We start from the raw sequence: 10762 nt of genomic DNA on the forward strand, positions 1-10762 counted from the left end.
CCCGAAGAGATATTCAAAGATAGCTTGTTTGTACACACACACACACACACACACACACACACACACACACACACACACACACACACACACTTTTTTGCCTGGAAATGAAACATTTTAGCTAGATTGGGTTTGTTTTTGGGTTTGTTTTTCCATCATTAGCAGGCTACTAGTGAGGATATTAGCGGAGCAAGGGAAAGAGAGAGAGGGTGCCAATGTGAATCACGGGATCTGACAGTTTCAAATTTATCACACTGACTCACATAGTAAAAAAAAAAAAAAAAGAAGAAGAATGCACCATTATGCAGATCATTAGCAAAAAATAGGTAATGAAATATATTTGGTTGTTTGATTAAATTAAACCAAATGAGCGTGCCATTTCATGTGGGCGGAGCATGATCGAAGTTTTTGCAGATAAATAATTATCCTTAAAATTGTAAGAAACTTCAAATTCTCAAAACCATCATTGCATCTTTTTACTGTTGTCTAGAGAGCTGGAGGACAGAAAGAAAATTCAACACCTTCTTTCCCTGGTGGGTACTGATGATGGAGAGACCACATATTTCCTGCGGGAACCTCCTCACAAGGTACACTTTTTCATCATATTAGATATTAATAATGATAAGTGTATATCTGAAATTGTGATAATTATGGCATCATTGGTTGGTAATAGTAGAGTTTTTAACCACAGCTTCTGCATTGTATCTTGTCGGAGTAGGTACAGTATTCACTTTGTTGTGTAGAGGTCGCCATGGCATTGTGACTGGGAGTTTACACTCCAAGTTTCCAAGTGTTGTTATTTTTACGAGAAGTAAGTTGGAAATAATAATTGTGTAAAATATTATACCTAGGTGGCGATCAAACAGAAGAACCAGGAGTTGGGGGAGAATCTCAATCTCAGGCCAACAATTTTAAAACCCACTGTGACCAGCAAAGGTCTGAAAATGTGACGACTTTTCTTGTGTCATACTACCAGATTGATATGTTACAGTGGAAATGCAGAAAAAAAGAACAAGATGATTTGTTTGCTTGTTTTTTTTTTGTTTTTTTTTTCCTTTTAATAATGCCACTCTCGTGTTCTATTAGCAGAGACCATTAAGCAAGCAAAATTAGCAAATTTGGGAACTGGCGATAGTTTGGAAAAATATAAGACAGACAACCATACTTTAATACTACAGGTAAGGACGTTTTCTGCTTGTATCCAAATGTTGCAGACGTATTCATGAAACGTTGATTTTGATTGCGTGGCCCCAGGTGGAGGCTCTGCAGGCCCAGATGGAGGAACAAACCCGACTGGCCAGAGAACAGGTTGAGACACTCCAGGAGGACCGACAGATGAAAAAAGACGAGGCACAGGCTGAAAGGCAGAGATTTGAGTGCTACATCACCAATTTGACTGAGAAGTGAGACTTTTTAATTGTGTAGAGTCTAGATATTTAAATACATTTGTATTTGACCTACAGATGAGTTGGTGTGTGTGTTATTCAGGCTACAGCGAACCCAGAACCTCCTCTATGAAAGCACCAAAGATTTCTTGAAGCTAAAATATGAAACAAAGACCCAGGAGAAGAAATGGATGTTGGAGAAGGACCGCCTCCTCGGGGATCTGAACACGCGCCTTGAACGTCCCAAAAAATCTGTCTCTCCTGGTGTGGAGGTGGGGCGAATGCGGCAAGCTGTTAGCAGCAGCAGTCCAATTTGGGCCAGCCCCACTCGGCTCAGCCCGCAGCCTCAGCCAGACTTCAGGCAGAAACATAAGGACGAAGTGAAGGTATGTCTACTAAGTGTTTTATAATGCTGAAAGATCCTCCCTACAAACCTGTCTTACAACGAAACTGTCTTTTATGTGGTTGATTTGATCTTTTTAGGCAATGCAGGAGGACATAAAGCAAGCCCACCGTATGGCAGAGATGTACAGGGAGCAGTGTGTTGCTTTGGAATCAGAACTGGCCCAAGCCAGGGAGCAGGGGGATGTTGGCAGGGAAATATTGAAGGTACAGCTGTTTTAGGGCTCTCATCGTCCTTTGTTTTCATAATAATACTGTACCGTATTTTCCGCAGTATAAGGCACACCTAAAAGCATTCAATCTTCTCAAAAGCAGACAGTGCAGCTTTATATATGGATCAATATTCCGATTTCTTGGATGTAGTATTTTAAAAGTTCTGTAAAGCGCTTCGTTACAGCTGCAGCAGTTGTGAAAGCGCTTTATAAATGAAGCTGTATTGCATTGTATTCCCTTTAACATAGCTCCATCTAGCGGATGCATTATGCAACCGCACCCGCTATTGCAGCTACTGTTCATTCTATGCGCCTTATAATGCTGTGCACAGTATATATGAAAACAGTTTTTAAATAGGCCATTCATTGAAGGTGCGCCTTATACTCCAAAGTGCGTATAGTGCGGAAAATACAGTAAATTTGATTTGTGTAGTGCATTTTAGGATTCTTTTCTGATTACGGTTTTATAACAACATGGACATAGGTAATGGTAACTCATTACATTATTAGATGAGATGTTCTTCTTGTACTTTATTACAGTGAAACACAGTCTGCTTAAGATGCTGGTGGACCCCTGATTTTTTTTTCAAATTGCAGAACATCCATACATCCATTTTCTAGACCGCTTATCCACTTTAGGGTCACGGGTGAGCCCATACCAGCTGATTTTAGGGTGATAGGATGCTATGGACTGGAATGATTGCCAGCCAATCTCAGGGCACCTACAGTCAAACAACCATTCATGCTCACATTCACACCTATCAATATTAAAAGTCCACCAATTTCTGAATTATATGAGTAATACACTTACGAGCATTTGACTTGGAAGGTTTCACTGTGTTGTGGACAACCCCCATCTCACTCTAGGAGTATTTGATGTTCACAGGAGCGTGCGGAAAAAGTGGCTCAACGTCTTAAGCTGATGACTCAACGTTATGAGGCACTGGAGAAGAGGAGGACCTTGGAGGTGGAGGGCTTCAAGACAGACCTCAGGCAACTTAGGCAAAAACTCAAAGATGTAGAAAAACAGCTTATACAGGTAAAACAACTGAGGGACAGACAACACTTAAAATGGAAACATGAGAGAGTGATTGCCCTTTTCTCTACAAAGGGAAATTAATGTGTAATTAGGTGCACGATGACGCTGAATTTCGAGTATGTTTAACCATAAACATCGGTATGTATTCTGCAGGTAACGCTTAGCATTGGACCTAACCAGGACTTGGCTATCTTGCAAGAGGTCCGGGATAGCAATACAAGAACTAAGAAGGTCCAGAGTGAACTGACGACGTTAAAAGCCAAGATATATGGACTGGAAAATGAACTAAGATTTTGCTGAGGAATGGATCACATTGGTTTGTGTTACATAGATGCCTTAAAAAGCTTTATGAGCTTTACCCAAGCGTTGTGCTTTGTATTGTTTATTAGTACAACTTGTTTAGTTTGTGCCAATAAATGTTTTTAATCCATAACATTTGATTTGGATTTTAATTCTAGACTTGACATAACAGCACAATACATCTTTATTTGTATGGCGCTTTCACAACTGCTGCAGCTGTAACAAAGTGATTTGCAGTACAGTTAACATAAAATAACAAAATTCAGTAATATAACATAGGACATGGATAGTCATAACCCCTATTCCTGCATATGCCTTGTTGTTTGAGGTAGTTATAGATGAAAGAGGAGAGAATCCTTTCACCACCGGATCAGAGTCATCATGTTCAAAACGTGCGTGACGTCCCACACATCTGCTACAAGCCAAGTTTGAAAGTAAACAAGAAGCTGTAGCGTCTATTGATGAAAAACGACATTGGTTCAGTTCTCCTGTCCCATGTAAATCCACTTCAATTCCAGGCGCCGACTCTTAGTTCCATGCCGACGCTCCTCATGTTGCCCCACCCCTATTCATTCACCACCACCCTGCTAAAAATTTTGAAAACCATCAATTTTCTATTCCACTTTTCCCCATTCAGTTATGGGGGAGCTGCTCAAGAGGCAGGGTACACCGTTTGCAGGGCACATATACAAAGCCAAATACATTCACATTCATACTTGTGGACAGTTTACTTTTCACCTCACCTAACAGGCTTGATATGGGAGGAAGTAGAAGGAGATAATCCACATCGGCATGGGAAAAACATGAAATCGAAACTAAGGGAGACAAAATTCAAACCCTGAACCTGTGAAGCAGACACCAATATCAATGAATGTGCTTCCCTTTGTGCTTATAGTTTTTGCACAGTCTTACGAAATAACTCGTAACCAATCAGCTTCTTCTTCACACTTTGAACATTTGATGTGTCTTACATTTTTTTATCAGCCAACTGCGTCGTTATTATTGTCGGGCTTAGCTGCACAAACTTGTGGCATGTTTACAAGTACGATGATTCAAAGTATGTATCAGTTGTGTAGCTTCAGAACGAACAGCATTGTGTCAAGATAAATGACTTCTATAAAATAACAGCATATTTGGAAGAAATGTTGCAATTTAATCACACCGACGGAGAAGAAAGTTTCGTTTTCGTAAAATGAAATGCGCCTCAGGAACTCGTACAAAGAGCGTTTCTGGGAAGCGTGACGTGATTGTACGCATGCGTGTTCGGTGACCGGAAAAAGTCAAACGCACCAGTCTTAGTGGGTCAGTGCGATATTGATCCAAGGTTTAACTTTTTGCGACCCAAATTTCCAACAGTTAGAGTTTTAGAAAAGGCCGTCATTGTCGTTTAAGCATTTAGCTCGTTTGACTGGGTATGATTTTATTTGTATACGCGGCACTTCAACAAAAATGCAGAGATTAACATTTTTGAAAAGTGCATGGAAACTGTTTCAATCAAACAGCGAAAAAGCAGTAAGAAGAAATTACAGCCATGTAAGTAATTGCCTTAATTTTTGTTTGTTTGTTTTAAGCATTTACGTGAAGGAGAAAAGTGAAGAAATGGCAACAGTTAAACACCCTCCAGCAACTTCTCTTGATTTATTATTACTCGTACTGTACAGTTATTTAATCTAATCAATGTTATTTTACCTGCACTTACGCAATCGATGTATGTGCTTTACAATGCCGCTGGAACGAAGTATCGATCACTTTTGTTACTTGAAGCCTTGAAACCATACAGAAAGTGTTCATTCTATGTACTGTAATATTAACAATAATTGAACGTTTATTTTTAATTGACTCAGAAATGCACGATCCCCCCGCCCCCTTATATATACGTTTTAAAGGTATCCGACGAAAGAGAGGTACAGTATTATGAATTGAACATACATAATACTTGTACACACTGTTAATACTGGCAAAGATTTATTTATTTTTTATGCAATAGTGTGGTTGTAGTTTGAAGCCGTGTAGAACTGCCCGTGTCTGTTTTGCCTCTTGTGAATGAGACATCCAAAAAATGAGAAGTCTCAATACAGTCACAGTGTGATTGGAGACTTCTTGAGACTCTGACACTCCCTCCGGAGATGGAGATGTTCACTCCTCCATTTCCAGACTGCAAATTAATGGCGCTTAGACTTAGACACGGAGGCTAATTTAATCATATACCATCAAACCAAAAGATATACTTGGCTGTGTAATTTCACACTTAATGACTCTAAACATTTTGTACACAAACAATAACAGTAACATTTTCACATGTCGCATTTAATTTTTCAGAGAATTAATTTCACATAATGGATCATCAATTAATCGATTTTTTTGGTCACTTTGCATATGTTGCTGTCTTTTTCCCTAGACTTCTCCTCAGGGCTCATTTGGTCTCCTCTTCGACATCGATGGCGTGCTGGTGCGTGGTCGATCCCCCATCCCTGCGGCCCAGGAGTGTTTCAGGAACCTCGTGGACCACCAGGGAAAATACAAAGTGCCTGTGGTGTTTGTCACCAATGCTGGAAACTGCATGCGGCAGACGAAAGCGGAGCATCTTTCACAGCTGCTTGAAGTGGAGGTAAATGAATTCCATTTCTGAAATTGTATGTATTCCCAACTCGCTGTGTCTTATTTCAAGCCTCCTAACTACTGTTTCTTTGTGCCCATTGCACTCAGGTGTCACCTGACCAGGTAATGCTGTCCCACAGTCCTTTGCGAATGTTCACACAGTTTCACCAAATGTGTGTGCTGGTATCAGGACAGGGTCCTGTTGAAGAGGTGGCTCACATGTATCCTGTTTCAAATCAACAACTCATGCTCTGTCTGAACTGAGCGGCATCGCTGTGCGCATGCTCTGTTTATTTAATGTGGTTCCACTCCGCTCTTTGATGTTTTCAAAACTTTGAACCCTTTACCGTGTTTGTTCAGTCGATTTATGTAAGTGTTCGAAACTATGCGGAATGACCTTGACCTACTCATCTTCAGGTTGGGCTTCAAGAATGTTGTCACCATAGATAATCTCAGAGAGGGCTACCCTCTTCTTGATATCGTGGATCACAACAGAAGACCCAAAGACAGCGTGAGTTTCTACATTTATTTAGATCCACACTCACTACAAACTTCTTGATTACATCATCACATTTGAAGAGCAGACTTTTTTTGTAGCAGCTTTCCTTTTATTTGATGTATTTAGATTGTGCTGGTGTACCTGATGCTGTGGTAGATATAATCAATCAGTTTCCAGTGCATATACAATAATTGTTTGCATACTCGTGTCTTGTCTCACAGATTCCTCCCACTAAAGGTTTACAGCCAATAGATGGTATGTTTGCACACATACATAAAACAATAAATTAAACTTTAAGCATCTCACTAAGTTATCATTGATAAGTCTTTTTTTCAGTAATTTACTCAAAACGTGAAATTTAAATACCGGTAGGTTAAATAAATACATCGGAAAATACTTTTCAGAAGGTCAATTCCTTCCTCATGTCTATATTAAACATAATTTTGATTGTTTCTCATATGATGTTCTAATCTCTTCAGGTGGTGAATTGATCTAATTTATAAATCCATCCATCCATTTTCTGTTTCGTGAATGCTCATTAGGTTCTACTAAAAAATGTTTTTTAAATTCTGGAAATAGTTCACTCTGTGTTGTGAATACTAGTTTCACGTTTTGACTGAAATAAATCAAAATTTCTATTACACTCACTAACTCATTGAGATACACCTGCACGTTTTTGTCTTTGCCCTCGTATCCTTATAGCTGTCATCTTATTTGGTGAGCCAATCAGATGGGAGACCAACCTCCAGCTCATTGTTGATGTACTTTTAACCAACGGAAACCCGGACAGGAATTGGAATTCTGCGCAGTATCCACACATTCCGGTGCTGGCCTGTAACATGGACCTGTTGTGGATGGCTGAGGCTAAGAATCCCAGGTGGAGTATCTGGGGCGGAAAAAAAAAATGTTCTTTTTCCTGAACTATCATTCATATTGTGGTTCCCTGACAGGTTTGGCCATGGTATGTTCCTCGTGTGCTTGGAGAGCCTTTACAAGAAGGTGACAGGTCATGACCTCAAGTATGAGGCGCTGATTGGTAAACCCAGCGTAGTGACTTATAATTATGCCGAGCTGCTGGTCAGGCAGCAAGCTGAGAGGCTTGGATGGGCCACACCCATGAAGAGATTGTACGCTATAGGGTGAGTGACTCCATTCCTCCATCTTGGCCCACAGTCTTTGTTAATCCAAACTGATTTATGTCTTGTCACCTTTTCTTGTTAGTGATAACCCTATGGCTGACATATATGGTGCCAATCTCTACAACCGCTACCTCCAGACCGCCCAGTATTCTCAGGCTCAGAAGCAAGCTAACCAAAGTGGAGCATGTGCTCAAGCTGTTGACCAGGCCCCTAAAATGACATCGAGCGAGCAAGGCGGTGCACCCGCTGTGTTCAGGTCAGGCACGGATCTCCCGGAGGCGTGCCACTCCATTCTGGTGTGTACAGGAGTATACAGCAAAGAGGAAGAGCTGCCGTCAGACACGGGGCACACGGTGACCGAGCAGCGCATCTTTCACGGCCACAGGGACTTTCGCTTTGACCCCAGCCTCACACAGCCGTCCTTTGTGGTGCAGGATGTCAAAGACGCCGTAGAGTTAGTGTTCCGGCAGGAAGGATGGCCCCTAGATTAAGTGGCCTATTCTTGACTTTAAAGGGTTGAAACACTAGTGTATAGTTTTACAACGAATCCTGTCTTTATGTAAAAACAACAATATCCTGTTTTCACATGGCAATAATGCAATGTTCTTTATTATTGAGGGAGTTGACATCGATGTAAAAGTAAGGTGCATGACAACTATTTCCAACATTTGCAACCTTTTCATGTAGCGAAAGTAAACCAAAAGTCTCTGCATTGTGACACATTAATTTGGATTAGGGACTTGCACCATTTGAATCACTTGTGCAATAAATGCAACAGGATTCAAAACACTTTGCGACTTACAAGGCTCTGGATTAACAAATATCTCCTGGAAACTCAACATGATAAAGAACAACACTAACTCACATTGTAAAATCCATCCATTCTCGAAAGCGCTTTTCCTCGCCAGGGTCACAGGCGTGCTGGAGCCTATTCTAGCCGCCATCAGGCGAGAGGCGGGGGTAGGCCCTGAACTGGTTGGCAGTCAATCACAGACATTCTAAAATCCGTACATTAAAATTGGCCCACAAAAAAATAAATAAAAATTTGAATGCGTTCCCCATGTTGCATTATGCTTCACATTCGAGTTGGATAAAACACCCTCAGTGTCATCTACGTGTCCTGTTCGTGAGTCTTAATGCCGAGCTTTGCTGTCCTCTTCTTTGTTTCTGAGACTTCTTGCTTAGTGTATTTTCAGGAGGAGATTCCGGAGGGGGCATGTGAATGGGTTTCCATGGGATTGGGTTGTAAAAACTGGGTGGTGGGTGGAATCTGCAGGGACCTGGAGGGAAGGTAACACTCGCGGGTTACACAGATATGAAAATAATGAACCCTGATTCACTGCCTAAAAAACATGCATAAATGAACGTATTATCCAGAAAGCTACCGAGCAGCTAATAATTGCCAGATCACACTCACTTGAATAATGAAGTGGCTTTGGATTTGCTTTCCATTTGTCATTGTTTTTTGCCAGCCATTCCTTAAAGTTCCCCTCTGCCTTCCTCCGTCGCTCTTTCTCCTGCTCCTCCCTCAGACTTGCTTGCTCCTGTTGAAATGAAATCCCCAGTGATAATATCGAAATACACAGCGGCCAAGCAATAGCGAAAATCCAGACATTTTGAAAATGGATCTTACTTTTTGCTTCTTCTCCTTTTCTAACCTCTCTTGGTTCTTCTTCTGCAGCCAATCGTTGTACTTTTGTTGAGCTTTCTGTTCAGTCTCTCTTTTTTTTTCCTGTTGACGCCGCATCTCTGCTTCTTCTCTGCCGATTTTCAGAAGCTGATTATGTCTTTCCTTGGATTACAGTAACAAAAACACACAATCTGAGCATTTTTTGCTGCACTGGCTAAAATGCTTAATGGGCAATTATCATTTACTATTGTGAGTTGTAGACCAGTTTTCAACCTGTTCTCTTTTAAGTTGCTGCCAGTCTCTGATCTTCTTTTCCTCCATGATCTTTTTCTGTTTACGTTCCATTTCTTCTTGTTCTTTTTTTTCCTTGAGTAAACGTGCCTGGTTAAAGAGGTGTTGGAATTAGAGCTTGTAGCCATGCCGTTTTTGAGAAGACTCAGCGGGTGACAGTACACCGATAAAGCTCCTTGTCAACTTGCCTCCTCAGTTTTCTTTTTCATTTTAAGATGGTCTTCTTTTGTTTTGTTTACCAGCCACATTTCCCATGCACTAAGGGCTTCAGGTTCTATCTGTGCTGAAGAGGGTTTTTGTAGCTCACATCTTGAAAAAAATAACGAAAGAAATTAAAATACAGAGTTGAAAAGACTTTGGTATGCTTTCCATCCACCTTATGAAATCACGTAGTACCTGGAGGGTTGCTCAGTCGTACTGAGCTCGTCGTTTTCATCGCTCTCATAACTGTCATGGTAGATGGGGGAGAGCAGGGAGTAAGTGTCGTCGTCCACCGTGTACTCCGAAACGTGGACATGTTTTTTCACATTTGGCTTGAGAGGAGTGGAGCTGAAGTCTTCGGACGCAAACGACGGGGAGTTCGGCAAACACCAACCAGACATTACTAGTCGGTCAACTTCTGCAGCTGGGCAATTTTACATCAAAGCGTCTTCCTGTGGGGATACAAATTTGATTTACTCATTTATTTATCGTTCCGTTATCAATCTCATGAATGATTCTGCAACAACAGACAAGTCGGCGTTACTCGTGTCTCCTAAAAACTATTGCAAATGCACCCACAAATACACGAGTTATTGTTAGCTAATTTATGCTAACGATGTTCGCACCAGGCTGTCATTACTCTTGGATAAGATGTAAACTCTGTCGCAATTATGGTTTGTGGATACTTCATCGTCCTCGAGGAACTAACGATGACATTTGCCGGAATCACTTCTTACTTACTTTTATGGTCGCAGTGCCTGTAAAGTTAACATGCATTTTCTTCCTTCATATTCGACAACAACCGTCTTCCCATGATGCACCACGCCTCTACACAACGCCGTTTTTGTAACTATGACGACGTTTGACCTTTTATATTTTTACTTTTGTACTTTTACTGTGCCTGCACTTAGGTACTTATTAATTTTACTTTGCACTTACAGTATAAATTTATTAATGTAGTGCTTTAAAACCCCAATGCAAATGATAAATCAATTACTCTCTCTCTCTCTCTCTCTCTCTCTCTCTCTCTCTCTCTCTCTATATATATCTCTCTCTCTGTATATATATA

At 40.9% G+C, this 10762-nt stretch overlaps 3 protein-coding genes across 6 annotated transcripts in view; 2 read left to right on the forward strand and 1 right to left on the reverse strand.

The window, feature by feature from the left end:
* ccdc77 (coiled-coil domain containing 77) overlaps window positions 1–3470 on the forward strand; it is a 6322-nt gene extending 2852 nt beyond the window's left edge. The window contains exons 5-12 of one of the 3 annotated variants that reach the window (XM_019894333.1): window positions 488–584; window positions 849–933; window positions 1084–1175; window positions 1252–1400; window positions 1486–1768; window positions 1866–1991; window positions 2883–3035; window positions 3189–3470. In XM_019894333.1, coding sequence (XP_019749892.1) covers window positions 488–584; window positions 849–933; window positions 1084–1175; window positions 1252–1400; window positions 1486–1768; window positions 1866–1991; window positions 2883–3035; window positions 3189–3335 — 1132 coding nt within the window. In that variant the 3' untranslated portion in view covers window positions 3336–3470. The remainder of the gene's footprint in view (window positions 1–487; window positions 585–848; window positions 934–1083; window positions 1176–1251; window positions 1401–1485; window positions 1769–1865; window positions 1992–2882; window positions 3036–3188) is intronic. The other 2 variants (XM_019894334.1, XM_019894332.1) reach the window with 2 other exon arrangements.
* Window positions 3471–4579: 1109 nt separating this feature from the next.
* Window positions 4580–8359, forward strand: hdhd5 (haloacid dehalogenase like hydrolase domain containing 5). Its single transcript, XM_019894218.1, has 8 exons — window positions 4580–4868; window positions 5734–5943; window positions 6042–6154; window positions 6351–6444; window positions 6654–6687; window positions 7135–7309; window positions 7383–7571; window positions 7654–8359. The coding sequence occupies exons 1-8, from the start codon at window positions 4785–4787 to the stop codon at window positions 8060–8062; spliced, it is 1308 nt and encodes a 435-aa protein (XP_019749777.1). The 5' UTR covers window positions 4580–4784; the 3' UTR covers window positions 8063–8359.
* Window positions 8164–10762, reverse strand: part of ccdc34 (coiled-coil domain containing 34) — an 8432-nt gene continuing 5833 nt past the window's right edge. Inside the window, exons 1-7 of one of the 2 annotated variants that reach the window (XM_019894219.1) lie at window positions 10435–10651; window positions 9889–10145; window positions 9681–9801; window positions 9475–9582; window positions 9205–9363; window positions 8989–9115; window positions 8164–8851 (exon numbers count right to left, since the gene is read on the reverse strand). In XM_019894219.1, the coding sequence (XP_019749778.1) occupies window positions 8679–8851; window positions 8989–9115; window positions 9205–9363; window positions 9475–9582; window positions 9681–9801; window positions 9889–10094 (894 nt within the window). In that variant the 5' untranslated portion in view covers window positions 10095–10145; window positions 10435–10651 and the 3' untranslated portion in view covers window positions 8164–8678. Of the gene's footprint in view, window positions 8852–8988; window positions 9116–9204; window positions 9364–9474; window positions 9583–9680; window positions 9802–9888; window positions 10146–10434; window positions 10652–10762 lie in introns of those variants that run through there. The other variant, XM_019894220.1, reaches the window with a different exon arrangement.

The sequence above is a fragment of the Hippocampus comes genome, unplaced genomic scaffold (assembly GCF_001891065.2).
Source record: "Hippocampus comes isolate QL1 unplaced genomic scaffold, H_comes_QL1_v1.1 scaffold104, whole genome shotgun sequence".
NCBI classification, from domain to species: domain Eukaryota; kingdom Metazoa; phylum Chordata; class Actinopteri; order Syngnathiformes; family Syngnathidae; genus Hippocampus; species Hippocampus comes.

Bases quoted from the DNA above. Each gene is read 5' to 3' on its own strand.
- hdhd5 (XM_019894218.1), top strand. From the start codon at position 4,785: ATGCAGAGATTAACATTTTTGAAAAGTGCATGGAAACTGTTTCAATCA. The intron at 6,155-6,350 runs GTATCCTGTTTC...ACTCATCTTCAG, and splicing joins GTTGAAGAGGTGGCTCACAT to GTTGGGCTTCAAGAATGTTG. The intron at 7,572-7,653 runs GTGAGTGACTCC...TTTTCTTGTTAG, and splicing joins AAGAGATTGTACGCTATAGG to TGATAACCCTATGGCTGACA.